We start from the raw sequence: 18,362 nt of genomic DNA, 5'->3' as shown, positions 1-18,362 counted from the left end.
GAATGGTGAGATATACAGATGTGTGCATGATTTAGGTTTGATCCGTGTTAATGTAACTTTACCCGAATTCCTTATTAATAAGACTCTGTATGCATGAGTTGTTTTAGAAGCATATTACAGACAGTGATGGATTACCTCTGCTCAGGGTCACAGACCTTTAAAAGGTTTTTAAATATAGAGTTTTTATCTCTTCGTCTATTTCGAATCCTAGACCTCAGAATGGACTTCCTTTTATATGAGTCGTGAACAAACATTTCTGTGCAATTATAGAAAAGGGTTACAGAGTTTTGATGAGGTCAGAAAAAACAAAAAACAAATACACACTTATAGGAAGGCTACTCATGCAGCACAGAGGGAAAGGGCTAAAGCTAATCAGGCTGAACGCTAGTTGGAAGCAGGATTTGAAATGAATTTTGCACTCTTGATGCAATAATTTGACATTTTGGGAAATCCACGTACTCAGTAATACATGCCAAGATTGACACCACTCTGCATTAAATGATGATGGAGTGATGGCGGCTACGTCATCAGGTGACACATTAACTGATAATAATTTTTTTAAAAGACTGGAAAGTGAGTCTGAAAGCTTTGAAACCTTTGTACCAAAAGGTAACAGAATCCATCTATTTCTTTCAAAGATTACAAAATAACAGATTACATCTGGTTTAATTCAGAGAAACCAGAATGTCAATGACATCATAGCTCATCTGGGTCACAATCCATCACAGTTCACAGGTTATTATGATGTGTGAAGTACAAAGAGAAAGTGATAGGTTTGTTGTTGCTGGCTGGCCGTATTGCACAGAGTGGACAGAGTAATGCCACTCAAATTGAAAATACTAAACGTGACCTTGACCTTGAGTAAAATGCTTGTGAAAACCCATTAGGTGATCACTGTATGCATGTTTCATTAAATTCTGACCATTACTCATTATTATCATGACCACTGGACGAGGACCGGTTGTGAATGTGAACAGACAGAATAACAGATGCCTCACCATGAGTATGAGCTCCTCCTGGATGTTCATGGGTTTAAAACATCATGTTCAGATGAAAAGCTGTGGTTCTGAAAGTGTTACACATTCCATTTCTTGGCCAAATGAATTACTTGAATATTTGTTGGGTAACTGGTATCTTACAGTTGTTGCCTCAGACCTTTTCTTCAGGTAAGTAGCAGACCTTGTAATTTTAATCCTTTCAGCATTTTTAAAACACCCCTTCACGATTTACCTTGGGAATAGATTATTTCCCAACTTAAATGAAAAATTGTGAATTAATATTGGTTGGTTTCCACTATTGAGCCTGAAGCTGCGTATTGCTGTGGCCAAACCAAACAGCCCAGGAGCTACTGGGCTCAGGTGAACACTCCGCTGCATCCATCCACGACGTGCAGACAGAAAAACTGTCAAGTTGTTACCGATACAATAACACGGGATGAATCACCCCGGATTTTATTTTACTCCGCAACACAGCAGCAGCAACAGAAATCCGAGGGGTAATTAATTTCCCTGCAGCTATATATGTTAACACTCTTATCCCACTGCAAATTGTGGTGCTGCCAAATCAAGCAAAGCAGAAGCAACTAAAAAGCCAGCGGAGCCTCGGCTGTCAGTGGCAGCAGGTCTGGTTTTGTTGAGAGCAGCAGTCATACAGCACATCTACAGCCATCTTTTATTGATGAGCTGTCCTCACATCAGTCCAGTTATTACAACAAATGAATAAACTCTTCTGAATTTACTTTCATATACAATGCGACCCATTTAAGACAAGTGTCTAGCTATGAGTTAAAGCATTACTGAATATAAGCTATAAGTCCCTCTAATGCATCTGCATTAGTCCACTTAAGTCACAGTGATAAAGATCGGTTTCTCTGTAATATAAATATCCTGCAATGTTTGAAAAACCCAGGAAGCTAATGTTAAAAGTGTTTCCTGACTCCTCAAAGATTCTGGGTTAAAAACCTGCCTGCTGCACAGTGATCGATTTTCAGCCTGTTTTCCAATCCCAACAAAGATGCTATCGACGTCTAGCTGGACAGGACAAGATCAGACTCTGGACATGCATACTGTGCAGCTAGTGTTGGGAAAAAAAAGCCAGGCTCTTAACATTACTATAGTTCTATTATGTGCAGGTCTCTCTGGGGTTAAAGAAAGATCGGGACTCTGAGGATAAGAGAGTCAGTAAGTACCAAAACCTTTCTCAGTAAATCTCACTGGGAAGTGCTTGGCATAATTCTACCATTTAAAATCCTTTTTCATTCTTCATCACCTTGTTTTCCCCTCAAATAGTATTAATCGGTGCTGGTTAAGATAACATGGAATAACAGAGCCTTTTATAATCATATAAATGCTTTAATAATTAAGGGGAAATTAGATTACAAGACCTAGACAGGCTCATTCTTATCCTTCCCTAAGGCTACTTCAGCTTGTAAGTAATCTCTGCCTATAGTGCTGATGGATCCCCAGCTCCTCCAGTTGCATGGCGAAGTGTCCTCGATACTAAACCTGATATTTTGCTCCCGATTCAAGGTGCTTAGTTATAGAACAGAGGTGAGCAATCAATTTTTCCAAGGGGCCACGAGAAACTGGAACTGTTATGGAGGGCCATAACAATAAGCTGACCTCAGTTCTGCTCAATATTAATTTTACCCCTTTATAAGCAGTTTTTCACATGGCCCTTTGGGGAAATTTATAGCCCACCGCTGGATTAAATTGCTGTCTGTGAGAGACTGGGTGAATCGGTCTTGTAGTAAAAAGTGCATTGAGTGCTTATTTAGAGCAAACTGCACTACGACCATCAGTCTATTTACCATTTAAGTTGCACTGTGGGTAATGTTTAACAACCAGGTTGTGACGAGATTTGAGAATGTCAGAGAATTACAAAAGAAGAAGAAAAAGTCTCTATCAAAATGTTTTTTTTTAAGCATTGTCTGTTAGTAGTAGAGTCTTCCCAGTTTTGTAAGGAGCAGTAGATTAATTTGTCATCTCCAGACCAAATATCTTTATTTCAAACATATTTTCCCACCCTAAAATGTTACCACAATCCCATCCCTGATTTTAAAGACACTTTAAAAGAATAAATATTTTTAAAATGCCACATGTGTATAATGATGGTCACACTGTAGCCTTTCATACGTAACAGGAAATAACGCCACACAGTGATTTAGGGGCTTTATTCATTTAATTTATTAAGATGCTACATAGTCCAACCAGGTTGGGTTATTTTTATACACCAGAGAGACTACTTGACTAGGAATATCAATCTTTTTCTCAGATAGACTTATTTATTTATATACATACAAAACAGTTTCTTAACTGCTTACATTGATCACGGTGATGGTCAGGCTCCAGGACAGATCAGTGTCATGTGTTTTACGACCAGGCCTGGATTGATTAGTGTTCACACATAATCATTTTTGTTTGTATAATCCACCATGAAGTAGCAAATTGATGGAGTTTACTGCACCAGGGGCAGTGGTAAAGTTACATTTTCAGTCACATAAATGGATTATTCTGATGTTTTAGGGTATTTTTCTTGTGTAAAAAGGTTCTGATACTCCAGTCAGGATTCACTAAACAAGAACAATTTTCTGCAAGCACTGTATGACCCAGGTCTGATAACCCAAGATGAGACTAGTTTTAGGTTCGCTTTGCCCTCCCTTTAAGCAGCAAGTCATCCTCAACCCACCGACTTCATAGAGATACAGTCGAAACATACACGTGTTTGTTTAAACGCTTACCCGCCAGCTAAATTAACCGTAGATATCTTTCAGCAAAGGGGAGTGGACTCCTGCGTCTGTTCAACAGTTTACTGAAAGTGGGATACAAAATATGACCAGCTGTTTGTTTTTTTTAATGCAGAGCAGAATAACAAACGCTCTCCCGTGTTATATGCAAATTTGGAGCTGAAACAATTTGAGAATGCTTTATGTTTCTTTTTTATTATTATTATTATTTCTGAAGGTTGTGGAAACAGTACATTGTCATCATGTGGTCCCCTCAAGGCTGTAGCTGACTGTATACTTTCCCACCTTTCACTTCATGGAAAAAACAACCAAAGAAAGCATCGTGTGAGGCAGGAAGTTCAAAGGAGAAACACTCGTAACCTTTAGTGCATTAAAATGAACACAACTTCAAATGCAGTGAGGATTTAACATTTTAAGTGACAGAAAAATGCTCAACAAACACCCCAAAAAAACTGAACAGAGACCTGCAGAGCGTGAGTAAGCAAAGAAACTCATCAACTGGGGAAGCAGGTTTAGGCAGCTTAAAACACTCGGCTGATCTCTGACATACATTTGCCCCAAATAAACAAATGTATGGTTAAAGGACAATATGAGAGAATGAAAAGAGCTGGAAAGGACAAAGCTTAATGTGTTTGGACATTGCAAGAGGACCTTAACGTGGTTTGCTGCTGTCAGTGACATAAAACCACTCCTCCTTCATGCACCGTCTTTTAGTTTTATGGTTTCTCATTATGTGCACGCATGCTTTGTGTATGTGCGTCTGTACATAATACACCTCCAACTTGGCCTGAGAATAACTTGCACCCCAACAGGTCACAAGGCAAGACTTTCATCTGGATTTACACAACTGATCTAATCCTCATTTCAGGTAGCTGCAATATTCTTAAATGCATCAAACCTAACGACAAAACAAAATTACTCAAAATAAAATCATAAAAATGCAACAAAACACAAAAGAAAAAAATCAGAAATGTAGTTGTGCAAACCTACAGCCAAATGACATTATATTATCACCATTATAAAAAGCAGCTAATTTAGATTCAAAAGTCCAGATGCAACACTCCGTGTGAACGCATGCAATCAAACACATCCCCCTCTGACAGTCGGAGGATGCAGTGAGCAGTGAGTGACAAGTGAGGGAAATACAGTAGAGTGAAAAGAAAAAAAGGTCATGAGGAAAGAAAACACCTACGGCATAGTGTTTCATACACTGCTCAAAGTTGTCATACAATCAAAGACGAGCTGATTTTACAAAGCCTCTGATTGGAGGAGATAGCCCTGTGTGTGTGTGTAAAACCCCCAACTGTGTGGATCATCTCTCTGGTAAATCCCTTCCTTAAAGGGGGTTTCGCTGGAAGGAACACCTGGATATACTGTACAGTGGGGTGATTTTGTATTCATATACATTGGCTCTGGCCTCCGTCGCTTAGAAAAAGAAACATCAATACACTAGAATGACATTTGCACGACTGCAAACTGACTCAATCGCACCAACACTACTTCGCCAGTGCTAGAAAATCCACTGGTCTGAATCACAAGTGTTAATTCATGTTTCCATCATTCTCCCACCCACAGAACCAGTCAACTCTATTATGTGAAACTTTGGGAAGAGAGCCAGAATGACTATGTGATGATTACGTAGAGGCAAGACCTGTAACAGTAGGTTTGTTCATAACATGACAAGTTGTTTTTTTCTTCATTTTTTTTCCTCATACATTACCTTTTGAATTATTTTACATAAATGAGACTGAATCAAAACTAGTACCACCCCCTACCCAGCACATATGGCGTTTTATAATCCAAAATTCCAAATCCAGTGTTTGTTTTCATCCCCATGCTGCGGCCGACCGAACTGCACTGTGCTCTACAAGACCAACTTCCCCACAATGATGCCCATCACAAAGAAGAGCACAATGAGGGCCACCGTACGGGCGCTCATCCCTTCCTCTTTCTTCATCGCGACTGAGGGGTGCTGAGGTGACATGATGTTACTCTTCCTCATCCGCAGACCATCATCCTCCTGAATTGGGGACACGGGAAAGGGAAAAAAGGGGAGTGAAAGGAATAAATATGAAATGATGAAAGGATGTGTGTGGGAAGGGAATGACAGGGAAGCAGTGATGAGTGAGTGAAATAAAGAAAAAGGAATGTGGAAACGAGAAATAAGAAAGGACAACAAAGGGTTAAGAAATGGTTGGTTTGTCAATCAGTTAATAAGATAAGAGTATTTATTTATTAGCTCAGAGAAATCGGATCTGCTTAAATGCTCATCTGACCCAAACCCCCAGAGGACCGCACAAGGCGCCAGGGTTTAACACACTTCATTTCCCAGCAGCGGGTGGGGGGGGCTCTCTGTTAGTTTAATCTCAGCCGCAGGAGCAGCCAACAGTCGTTCTGCCTCTGGCAAGAACTTAAAGGGGAGGAGGCGGTGGTGTTTGAAGGGAGGACAACTCACTCTTGGACGTCTGTAGCGTAGGCGTGTGTGCGTGTGTGTGTGTGATTTTGAACCGAACCTTTACAAAAACTAATTTGAAACCAATGATGCTAGTGACTGATGGCATACTCATTGATTTGCAAAATTGCGAGCTTACAAGCTTTAAACCCTGAGGTCTGCTACCGATTAAAGATATCAGCAGCTGTACTCCATGCAAACCTTAATTGTGAGTTACTGGCCTGGGTGGAGGACACTGCTTTGTGTGACTAAACACTTCTACTTAATTAGCTTATCTTGATTGTAAACATCAATCAGCTATCAATCAGTACAAAAAAATAATCAACACAGAGGTGATTCATGATGTTCAGTGATGTCATCTGCTAATTTTGATGACTGAGATGGTTTTCTTTGTTTAATCAGCAGAATATCACTTTCTGCTTTTGAGTCAAGCCTCAAAGCAAAATATTTCCATTGGCCCGATTAAGCTCTAATACCAAACCTACAAATAATTATATTCTGTAAGTTGACAATGCCCAAGAGTCTTTATGTGAAGCTGGACCTGTTTGTCCCTCTTCGTTTTACAAGACTTAGGAAATTATTTTTAAAGAAACTATTTGTAGTTACACGTTTACATATGTTAACTCTGTGGGAAATTATTCAGTCCATAAATCTAGGGGGCACGTGGCACATATGGAGCAGGGGGATTAAACCAACCCTGTGATTAGAGGATGTCCCACTTGAGCCACGGCTAAAATTATATTTTTGTGAGCCGTGCAAAAGTCTTGAGCCACTCTCCATTATTCACCAATCATATTTTGCTAGGAAAATTGGACATACTGAAACTTGTGCAGTGTGTGGGATTGGGATCAAAATGGTGAGGTACAAGGACTGGAAAAGGCAGCCAATGTCCAAACAAAAACTTTGAAATACCAGAAAGCCTGGAGAACTCACTCAAGACCACTATAATAAATATTGTTTGGCTCTTTGGCAGCAAAATATAAAGACATGTAACATTTTGTACTGTAACACTCTAACACGCTGGAAAGTGTTGAGCTTGAAATGACAAACTGGAATTACTACCAACTGATTCCCTTCAGTAAAGCCTTTGCAGCCCCTAATATCTGTATAAAGACCTGTGTCTTTGAAGTCTACAGTCTTGAGTCATTTTACTCACTTTGATCTGTTTGTTTTCTTCCCGTAGCCTCTGAGCCTCCATCTGCAGCCTCTTGCACTCCTCCATGATCTTCTTTACTTCCCCATCATCAAGGGTGGAGCTCATTGACTTCACAGGCAGCGAGGACTCGGACTTCAGCGAGCTGGACGACATCATCTTGTTGGACTCCATATCATGCTGTAAGTGGGTTACAGAGAGAAAAGTTGTAATGCAGTAAGTTGACTGTTGATGCTAAAATATCTCCATGGTGATTCTGTATGATGTCTTTGCTGGCACACAGGTACAACTTTGTGTTTACATTTTGGGACTTGCTCTATATACACACACACACACACACACACACACGCACACGCACACACAAAACCTCCTCTCCAGTCTGAGAGTTCACGCAGGGGTGCCTTTTGTAAATGGATCAAGCTGGTTTCTATCAGCATTATCTCTCCATAACGGACTCTGCGGTGTACAGAGCCAACTGGGAGACATGTGTATGTATTTCTCAGCTCATAATGAATTGAAAACAACTACCACAGGTCCCTTTTCTCTCAGCTCATATTATGACGAAATAATGTCTCTGCAGCTGAGCGGAATATGAGGTCTGAGAGGAATCACAACAACAATAAACCACATGTGAGAGTCTCTGAAGGGCTGTTGATGGCTATGAGTGCAGCTGAGGCAGGAAGAGAGATGTAGAGGAAAGTGGGACAAGATGGAGAAGATGATGAGGAGGAGGGAAATGCTACAAAAATGTTCAAACATAAGCGGCTCGATAAAAAGAACAAACCCGGGGTGGTAAAAGAGAGCAAAAAGAAAAAAAAGAGATGAAGACTGATAGATACTCTTGCTTGGGCTAATTACAGTCACTTAGAGAATAATAAAAAACATGATAAAAACATAACTGTTTCTGATATCACATCTGCAGGAGACAAACGCACATGCATAGTAAGAAAAGGGGATAGGTCTGTGTGCATACCGTTTTTTCGTTCTCCGTCGGCATCTCAAAAACACACCTCAGCTTGGAGTCCATCAGCTCCTCTGGTTTAGCCTCCTTCCACTAGAAAGGTAGAAAGAAAAAGATATGGACAACATGCATTGATGTCCCTCACTAATAAACAAGTATATATATATTTTTTAAATATGGTGTGAATAAAAACAGAAAAAGAGCAACAGAGTAAAATAAAGTCAGCTAGCTGCTAGATGAAAAGAAAACAAGATGTATAGGTTTTGTGTGCGTGTGTGTTTTAATAGGTGAGATTGCCATACAGTATTTCCACTCTTTTTGGAAAAAAATTTAATTAAATTCTGCATCTCCATAAAGACATTTTTATTGTAGCTAAACAGCCAAATAAATAATTCTTGATTCTTTATTAATAATTTGTTTAAATCTCTCTTTGGTTCAAGACAGAGTTGCAAAAAAGAAAGAAAGAAATACACAAATAAGTGGACATTAACACAAAATGTCCTTGTGAATTAATTTGGGTTTTCAAAGATAAGGGTCATAAACTGCATGTGTCCTTGGAATATAGCACTGTATTTATTAATTGGCTCTTCAATCTTTAAGAGCACTCAGATGAAGTAATTTCTCTTTAATCATTTTATGTATTCTGTCGGCACAGCTTTCTTTCCATGTTTTATTAAAACCAGGAATTTAGCCTGAATAATTATGCAATTACTATTCAGAGTAAATTGAATAATAATTTAATTTAGACAAAAGAGAGTGCTGTCATGTGTGTTACAGTAACACACTTTGAGCTTTGCCAATGTGCCCTTGCTAAACTAGGTTTTGGTAGAATTTGAGAAACTTGATGGTCCATTTTAGGCAATAACCACATATGCATGTTTTGTTTTCCAAGTCTTCGCATTGTTTGAGTTATCTTTTAGAATATGTTAGTGCTTTAAAGATTCTCAGACGGGTAAAACTTCAAAATATTTCCAAGCAAGCATATAATCCCAGGTTCCCCAAGTTTAAATATCATACCAAATGGAGTTACACTTCTCTTGGGATTAGATAAAGTGTGTGGAATTTCCAGGTATGGCAAAGCATCTCTGAGTACTGCTTTATCCAATACTGACTCAGCCTGGTTTTAAATATCAAGTATGCTTAGGGTCATCTTACATATTTTCACCAACAACTGGACCATTATGAGAGTAGTCTGTCCATTGTTCACTGACTCCACATATTGTTTCAAACAAACAACTGACAGAAGCATGTCACCAACAGGACTTGTGCTCTTCTTACAACCCCCACCTTAAAAATCTGCTTTCACATCTAACTTGTGTTACAGCCACAACCTTGCACAAAAACCCACAAAACCCCACCAAAGTTCAAGCTCTGATCTAATACAGCATGTCTATTGTAACCGTCCCTCTTGTTGATTCTATGCATTTTCATGTGTGTCACTACATTAAAACAAATTCGCAAGATGCCTGTTGTCATATTAATGAGATAGCTACACAAGTATGTAGGTGTTTAAATGTGGGCCAGTCATCACAAAGATGTCTCTCAGACCACACATGATGTTATGACTAAACTGTGCTAAATGTGTTTTGTTGCTGCGTGCCAGCACTGCAGCACAGGCTTGCATTAAGTGTGGGAAAGGCGTAGTTAACAGCCTCTTCCTTCACAGTAAAATTTAATGTATGCACAGTTATGTGAAAAAAGTACACCTTCTAAGGTTTTAGGACATAATAAAAAACTAAAATGTTACTAGGTTTTAGAATTATTTGAATACAAACTCAACACAGGCACAAGCGTCACATTACACTGTGTCACTATTTAACACAAATCAAGCTAAAATGTAGAACCAGTGTGTCAAAAACTAATTACACCCCATGATGTTGATCCACATTTGGCAGCAATAACCTTCAGCATTCATTGACACCATCAGTCACTCAGATAGTTGTAGAGGAATGTTGGTCCATTTTTTATTCCAACATTGCTTCAGTTCATTGAGGTTTGCAGGCATTTAAGGTTCTGCCACAACATTTCACTCAGTCAGAGATCTGGACTTTGACTGAAAAAGAAAAGAATCAAGGTTTTCCAATGATCCAGCCATTATTTCATGGATTTACTGCTGTGCTTGGGATCATTGTCCAAGCTGTTGGACGCACATTTGACTCTGGAATACTTTGGTATACAGAGAGGTTCATAGTTAACTCAATGACTGCAAAGTACACAGGTCCTGTGGTTACAATACAAGTCCAAATTATAACCCTTGCCCCACTATGGCTGAAGGTTGATATGACGTGTTTGTGCTGATATGCTTTGGTTATCACCAAATGACGTTTTGTGCAGGTTGTTCCTCCCTAGCATTGTGCTGACCAGCAAACTGCCAAAACTCCTGCTTTTATAGATGTGGTCACACTCGATAACAGTCAGTTAATCAAGTGCATTTGACTAGCAAACAGCTGGCTGCTACTTACCCTCTAAATTCATATGAAAGTAGTAAGTGTGTACTTAGTTTTTCACACACTGCTTCTGCATTTTGGTTTAGTTTTAGTTAAATAATGATATGGTGTAATGTGTCATATGTTGAATTTAGGACTCATTTATTTTAACAGATATATTTGGAAGAGGTTAATCCTATCACATGCCTATATATGCATAACTGTAATGCATCTATGTACAAAGTATTTCTGTTTTAAAGCATGCACGTACAAATAAGCACATGCTAAAAGCTATGAACAATGAGACACACTCACCACTCCCTCCATGTCAGTCATGTCAGGAGGTGCTAGCATTGACTGAACCATGAACTTGTGTTTGCTCTTCTCATTGGGGTCATAGTCAAAAGGCTGCAGCATAACTGAAATACAAACAGAAAGTTAATGTCAGCACAGAAAGTAAAAACATTTAGTCTGCTTCCAAAAATTGTTTCTGAATATTTTCTTTAAATTGTACTGTCTTGTAATTATAAGACTCTCTAGTATCAATAAACTAAATAAATAAAAAGGAAAAAGAAGAAAATGCTGTTTAAAAAGGTGCTTGCAATTAACGCGCATGTGAAAGCAAAGAAAGGAAAAAATTTTACAACAGTAAAGAAAGAATTATTATTTATAGAAGGAAAAATTTGGATAAGTTACCAAAGCTCCAGCCCAGACCCCAGGAAATCCCCAAAAAGAATACTATCGTTTCATTTTGTCGCGAAGACCTCAGTTTTATTTCCCCATTTTTAAAAACCTCACTGCCACTTCCCATCCCCAAGGGAGCTGGGAAAACACATCTCTTGTTTGAATCACGTGCAGGAACTTCCGCAGACAGGTAGGAAGAGATTATGATTTGTGAGTGAAACATGGCAATAAAATAAATAAATAAAATTTTGGTTCCCAACTTTGTTACGTTTTCTGTCTAAACTAATGTTCAGTCCCCAGCTTAGAGAGAAAACGTTGAGTTTTTATGGTAAATGGTAAATGGCCTGCATTTGTATAGCGCTTTTCTAGTCCATAGGACCCCAAAGCGCTTTACACTACATTCAGTCATCCACCCATTCACACACACATTCACACACTGGCGATAGCAAGCTACATTGTAGCCACAGCTGCCCTGGGGCGCACTGACAGTTATATACTTGTGCATCTCGTGTATTTGTCAGGCTGAGCAAAGGGTGTCTGAGTTTGCCCATGATGAAGAAAAAAAAAAGGGGGGGGGGGCTAAAGAGGATTTCTTCATGTTACCATGACGGCGAAACACTGACAGATCTACAAAAATCCTCAGGGGTAATTTTTCTAACAGCATCCAACTCTGTCTTTTTCTTCTTTAACATTACATATCAGTCTAACAGAAAGCAGGTGTGGAGCTGGAATACTCCTTTAGCCCATCACCACATCAGTCCTCACAGCCACTCGTGGCTCATTTGATGTTATTCCAGTCACTGAGAGGAGCTGTAACAATGATATACAGCAATCCCTTTCTTATGTTAGTATAGGGGACTGAATTGCAGAGAGGATGAAGATGGCTATTGATGGAAAATGTTTTACTCCTTTGACTACAGGTTTTAAATCACAATATAATTGAAAGATGTTTTTAAATCAGTACAATGCCAGCATGATTCTTTGGTTTTTCCTAGAAACAAACAGCCTAGCTATCAGGGCAGTGTTCAGATGTGGCACATCCCCAGTCTCCCTAGAGTGAAAAACCTCAGTGATGTAGTGCACCATTACAGCAATCAGTGTAGCTCAATATTGCAAATCAGAAACAGACGGCATGAACAGATTGAGAACGTCCTGTTTCAGTCAGACTCAATTTGCACAGCCATCTACCTTGGGTCCAAGGGGACAATACAAGAAAATAGAGTCAGGAAAGCTTGCAAGTTCTTTAAGCAACGCTGAATAACATTAAATGATCCTGAGTCAAAGCTTGAGATGGAAAAAAGCACAGCCTCAGTAGGAGAAAAAGTGATTTAAACCATCTTTGATCTACCCCCTTTGATTACACCTTTACACCAAGAGCTACTTCTGCTAATGGCATGATTTAGTATTCTTCACACTGGGCAATAATTTATAAAACTCAAAGAGGCTAATTGTAATCAACACGGTCAAACAGAAGGGTAATCGCCAGCCTGTTTGTTGATGATGAATGTAACCATTAGAGAGGTGAAAGTTAAAAGAGGTGGTTAAAAGAAATTTCTCCTGTCACTAATTAATTGTGTCCTCTGAGAAAACCAGCTCACACCAGAGTTACAAGCAACTACTGGCTCCTGTAAAGCAGGCCCTGGAGATCAACTATAGTGGGATTTACTCATTCATCTGCTGTAAAATGTATTTGTTGGTCTTAGTCTACAAATATGCTATTCAAAAAAAAAGCAGAAAAGCCAGTAAGTTTCGGTAAGTGTGTAATATACTAGACTTCTCTGGCCCCTTAAAAAGTGGATTATCTGCAGCATACAACAGTTTAAAAAAAAGAAAACAGAAACAAAAAGAGCTGTCTGGCAATAAAACAAAGATTAAGTAACAGAAGGTGGGCCAGAAGAATAGAGGATTATATCCAAGTTTAAGCACAGCAATGATCAAAAAATTATGACGATAAATGAGGTGAATCCAACAACATTATTAAAACAATATGATATGAAACAAGATATATGATCATAAAAGCTCATTACTACGCCCTCTACCTATAACAGCAACCTTTTACAATCTCATTAAGAGAAGCCTGATACGTCACAGGGCACTCCCTGGCCACTTTGTTCAGTATTAGTCAACACAAAGACCTTGTCAAAGATCACCAAACATAGTGAGACAATATGGTGTGGGAGCGTGGGAGTGAGGAAGAGAACTAAGTTGGGGGGGTTGTGAAGAAAGAAGCCAAGAGGGAAAATTTACCAGCATATAAGATGAAACTCACATAAAATATAAATAAATATGTATATTTATTCAGACTTCTCAGGTTAGCAGGCTCTTACTCCTGATTGTGCTCTCTTGGGTCCATCTTATTTAATATATTTCAAAAGGAAAAAGTAACCGACTACACCACCATGTGTATATCACAGCGAGAAATATCCCAACATTAGCAGCACTTCAATCCACCACATATTTCATGGAATCAGCTTCTATTTAGAGTCCAACTTCAATTACAAGACTCTTGGTAGGTAACAAGCTAATGTGAATATTAGAAAAGATCACAGCCATAAACGCTCAAACCCATGTGTCACTACTGAATGAATGAGAACTTGACTGGAGACTCAGTTTCATGTCCTGTCATAACACAGGCATGGAGGAAACGAGAACAAGACAATCTAATGAAACCAATTCGGACAGCAGCGACAACAAAACTGTTATTTGTTTTACTGTGGGAAGGTATTTTGCTTTTCTGTCCCCAGTATGTCAGGAGAACTTCTGACATATTCCCACAACAAGCTCAATATTTGTGGACTCGAGGATTTTTTAAACATTTATGCCAGATATTTTTCCACTGGATACTGCTACATAACACCAATCAAGACCAGAAACATTCCTGTGGTTGTAGCTACATTCAACATATACAGTTACAGCAAAGCTGAGCTTCAAAAAGCACTGCGAGTCCACTGCTAAGCCAACAAATGGCAAATCATGGGTTTGTAGGTATGCAGTGGTACACAAGGATGTCTGTGCAACTATTGTGCACATCCTGGAAATACGAGACAAACTGGACTGAAACAAGTTACAGATGACTTGCAATCCTCTTAAACAGAGGCTATAGGAGTGTGACACGAACGAAATGTTTGAGTTCGTCCCTCAGTGCAGATTAGGGCTGTTCGATATAACGATATATCAGATGACGATATAAAAAACATCTATAGTTTCATTTTACGCTATCGTTTGTTTTGTGGTGTCGCAAAATAAACTCTTTACGGCAATATTTTTTCATCGTTTTGATGGTCACTGTAGTGGCTATATTAATTTCTTAAAGTTCTCTCTTTCTCTTATATTTTATATAACCACACTACGGACGGACAAGCGCCTGTTTTTATGCGTTGTGGTTACCAAAAACGACGGTAACAGCATCGCGTGTCCGCTTGTTTATGTTCCACATAAACCTTTCACAATAAAGCTCAAGATCCTGTTGAGACTTTTCAAAAATAAACTGAATCACGTGAAAGAGCAGATCATTTACGGATGAGAAGTAAAAAAGAGCCGCCAGGTGCTAAAAAATAAACCTTAGACTCAAACGTTAGAACAGGCTTTTCCCCGCAGCACGCCGTGTAATAAATACTCACAAAGAAAACGGCGGCCGTTACAACTTATGTCTAAAAATGTATAGTTTCATATATCGGTTAAAACACTCTACTCCAGCTACATGACGTGTAGCTGGAAACACTTCCCACAAGTCGAGCTGCCCGAGATTCACAGAATTTACAGAAAATGATACATTTGTGTGATTTATATCGTTATCGGACGATAGAATTCTTATATCGGGATATGAGATTTTGGTCATATCGCCAGTGCAGATACTGGCAAGTTATTTTGGGAGAGACCTTTCATGCATTCAGTATACAGAAAAGTTTATTCTTATTAGTAATGTTGGTATAGCAACTTGCAGTGTTTATTTCGACTTCTTAAACAGTCCAGTGTTTCAGAGAGCTTTTAAGACCAGGAAGGAAACACACTGACATGAAGCTTTCTTTAAAATAAACAAAACTCTTCTTTATATTTTTTTATTACACAAAACTCGACGGTTCTAATCTCGAGGTTTACAAAGCATAAAATCTGAAAGTTGAGGTTTAATTGTTTTTCATTTTTTGAATTTCTTGAGTTCAACAGCCATATTGCTCATTGCTGCCTGTGCTGGTGCATGGCTGTAATACCACCACCTCAAAATTACTGAAAACTGTGAACTGTGGCTTATGCTTATTCATACCCCTTTGAAAATGTCAACATTCAGCTAACAACTGCTCGCAAAACTCCAGAAGTTATATTTCAAACTATTCTGTAATATTACGGCTGTCTCAGTCAATGCTGAGTTTCATTTAAAGAAATGAAATCAGTGTTTTAGGGTGAACCAACACTACTAACGTATACTTAAATTCACAGTAATAAATCAGGAGGTTAAAAAGTAAAAAAAATAGTCTCTTCTTTCAAATAGATAAATCAAACTACTAACCTTGTAAATAGCATATATGGAAATGTTAAAATTTGCAGGATGTTTGTGTTCTTATTTTCAGAAAGGAAATGCTTCTAAATGTACTGTAGATGGATTGTACATTGGATTAAGCACCTATGACATCTGTTGATAGTAGTTCATTTTTTGCCTTTAGTATTAAGTCACAACAAGGCATGTAAATTAGTCTTAATTAGCATGCATTGTTTACTGAGCAATATTTAGTTAAGTCTTTTTTTTTAACTATAAATAAAGAACATATGTATTAAGTGGTGTTCTGTGTGCCAAAATGAAATGGAGATTAAAGTGCACTGGCCAAAACCAGCACTGTGCTAATGGGCACTTGCAGTGATAAAAGATGTCAAACCAACAGGAGAGCCACAGAGCTATCATTTAGTACTCTACACAACCACATACTAATGAAAAAAAGAAAAAAAATAATCCAAAATGTAAAGTGATGAAAAAAATTTTCATCAATTTACAATATGTATGTAAGATCTTAAATAATCCTCCGCTTTTCATTGAAAGAACGCATGTGTTCAACTTTTCTTTTTCTTTTTTTAAAGCCACATGTCCTGCAATACAGCCTCAGTTCTATCCTGTTAAACACCCTGCTTCAATACAGCCTGAGTACTCCCTAAAGACATAGGACTTAAAGTAACCACAGACTATACCTATACAGCTGCCACTGTGAGTACGTTCTCAGAGAAGCAAACTCATTTTCAGGCTCTAACCTGTGACCCTTCTCAGTCTAACAAGGCTGGAAAATGAAGGAAACAGACAGAGCGGACTCAGTTGGTTTGTCACTGCTGACTGCAGGCACCACTGACACAGTCTGCAGTTGTTGACACCAGATAGGGTGCACTGTAAAATGAGTCTGGGACTGTAAATGACAGACGGTGAACACATGGAAACATTAGCCAGTACCTGCTTTCTTCAAAATGGAAGGAGGAGGGAGGAATACCACGCAGTTGCAGTTTTAAATTCATGTAACAAGAACAAATCTCTTTATATATTATATGGATAACACTGTCTTCATACTGACTTGACAACCAATGAGTTCTGTAAGTTACCGTGTATAAAGTCTATCCTTCTTAAGAAGTATAAGAATCATCCATCCCAACTTACTAGGTGCTCTGTTGAAAGAATAATGATCCCAATTATTCCCAGATGTATACAGACCAGCAGTATAGTTCACACATAAGCAGCAATGATTGTTCAATCCATTAAAAGACTTGAGACAGATGATCTAACATGTCATTTTATCACAGGCTAACCCTAACCCCATTTTAAGCAGCGAGTGAATAAACTTGACTCAGTCCTACTTCCCTGAATCCTTACCTGAGACATTGATTGAGGTGCCTGCATCGATGATTCCGCTGTTTGGCCGCACACAGTACCGACGCGGCGCTGTCGTCTTCACCTTAAAGCACACATTCCTGTCTGTAGGGTTGGAGAGCTTGAGATTTGTGGTGACCACGTCTGAGAATGGACCTGTGCGGAAAGTAAACACAGTGGACACTTAAAAACTGGTGTTGACAAGACTGACAAGTCTGTCTTTGGATAAATAAGGACAATGAGAAAGCAACTTGTTAATGAAATCAAATGAGCCAAGTGATAAAGATACATCAACTGCACAGAAGAAGCAACAGTGTGAGGAAAAAACATGATAACAGACACTATAATGTGACTGTTTCTGAGAAACAATCATTTAAATGTAATTTTCTTAAACTGGCACATCAACGCAGGAGCAAGTGTGGGAGTTTCACTTGACTGAGAAGTTGCACTACCTTGTACTATGAATTTACAAACCAATTTATTCTTTGATAAATATTTACCAAAGATTTTGCCAAGAAGCACATTTACACTGTACATACAAACAAGAACAAGCTGACTGCACCCTTTTCAAACAAAGTAAATAATAGAGGAAAATGGCTGTGAGTATGTGTGAGACATTCGAATGTGGTCTATCAAAGTCTAATGTGATGCAACAAATCGGCTGCATGAAATGTAAAGGCTTTTTCATTTGACCTGACATAATCGGAATAAAAATAGTTTTCATGCCAATTAAACTAATGGAGCTTATCTACACTGCCCTCATGGTTAAGAAAAACAATTATTCAATTAATAGAAAACTGAAAGGTACGCTGTACATACAAAATAAATCATACATAAATATAAATCTTGCCTAACAAAGCCATACAAAATCTGTGTGACATTAGCTTGCACAGATGTGTAAATAACTGCCCATTCAATTCATCAGGCTAAACTAAAGTGACTACACAGAGTGTGAACAAGTCTGAAATGGACTACTCTATAACCGTTATAATAGAAGCATGGAAGAAGTTTTTAAAATATTCCTTTGGATTGCAGAGCTACACACTTTCCCTTTTCTGCTTAACAACATTAAATTCAAGGCTATTCAAGTAAAATGAAGTCA

The 18,362-nt window shown here is 38.5% G+C and overlaps 1 protein-coding gene across 1 annotated transcript in view; it reads right to left on the bottom strand.

The window, feature by feature from the left end:
- Positions 1–3,157: 3,157 nt before the first annotated feature.
- Positions 3,158–18,362, bottom strand: part of LOC102293344 (vesicle-associated membrane protein-associated protein B/C) — a 21,454-nt gene continuing 6,249 nt past the window's right edge. Inside the window, exons 2-6 of the mRNA XM_005943245.3 lie at positions 17,264–17,416; positions 11,053–11,156; positions 8,324–8,404; positions 7,354–7,530; positions 3,158–5,765 (exon numbers count right to left, since the gene is read on the bottom strand). Of these exons, the coding sequence (XP_005943307.1) occupies positions 5,610–5,765; positions 7,354–7,530; positions 8,324–8,404; positions 11,053–11,156; positions 17,264–17,416 (671 nt within the window). The 3' untranslated portion in view covers positions 3,158–5,609. The remainder of the gene's footprint in view (positions 5,766–7,353; positions 7,531–8,323; positions 8,405–11,052; positions 11,157–17,263; positions 17,417–18,362) is intronic.

This window comes from Haplochromis burtoni, unplaced genomic scaffold (genome assembly GCF_018398535.1).
Source record: "Haplochromis burtoni strain Fernald_Lab_line unplaced genomic scaffold, NCSU_Asbu1 Contig_357, whole genome shotgun sequence".
Taxonomy (NCBI): domain Eukaryota; kingdom Metazoa; phylum Chordata; class Actinopteri; order Cichliformes; family Cichlidae; genus Haplochromis; species Haplochromis burtoni.
Note: the sequence above shows the minus strand (reverse complement) of the source record. Positions and strands in the feature narration are given on the sequence as shown.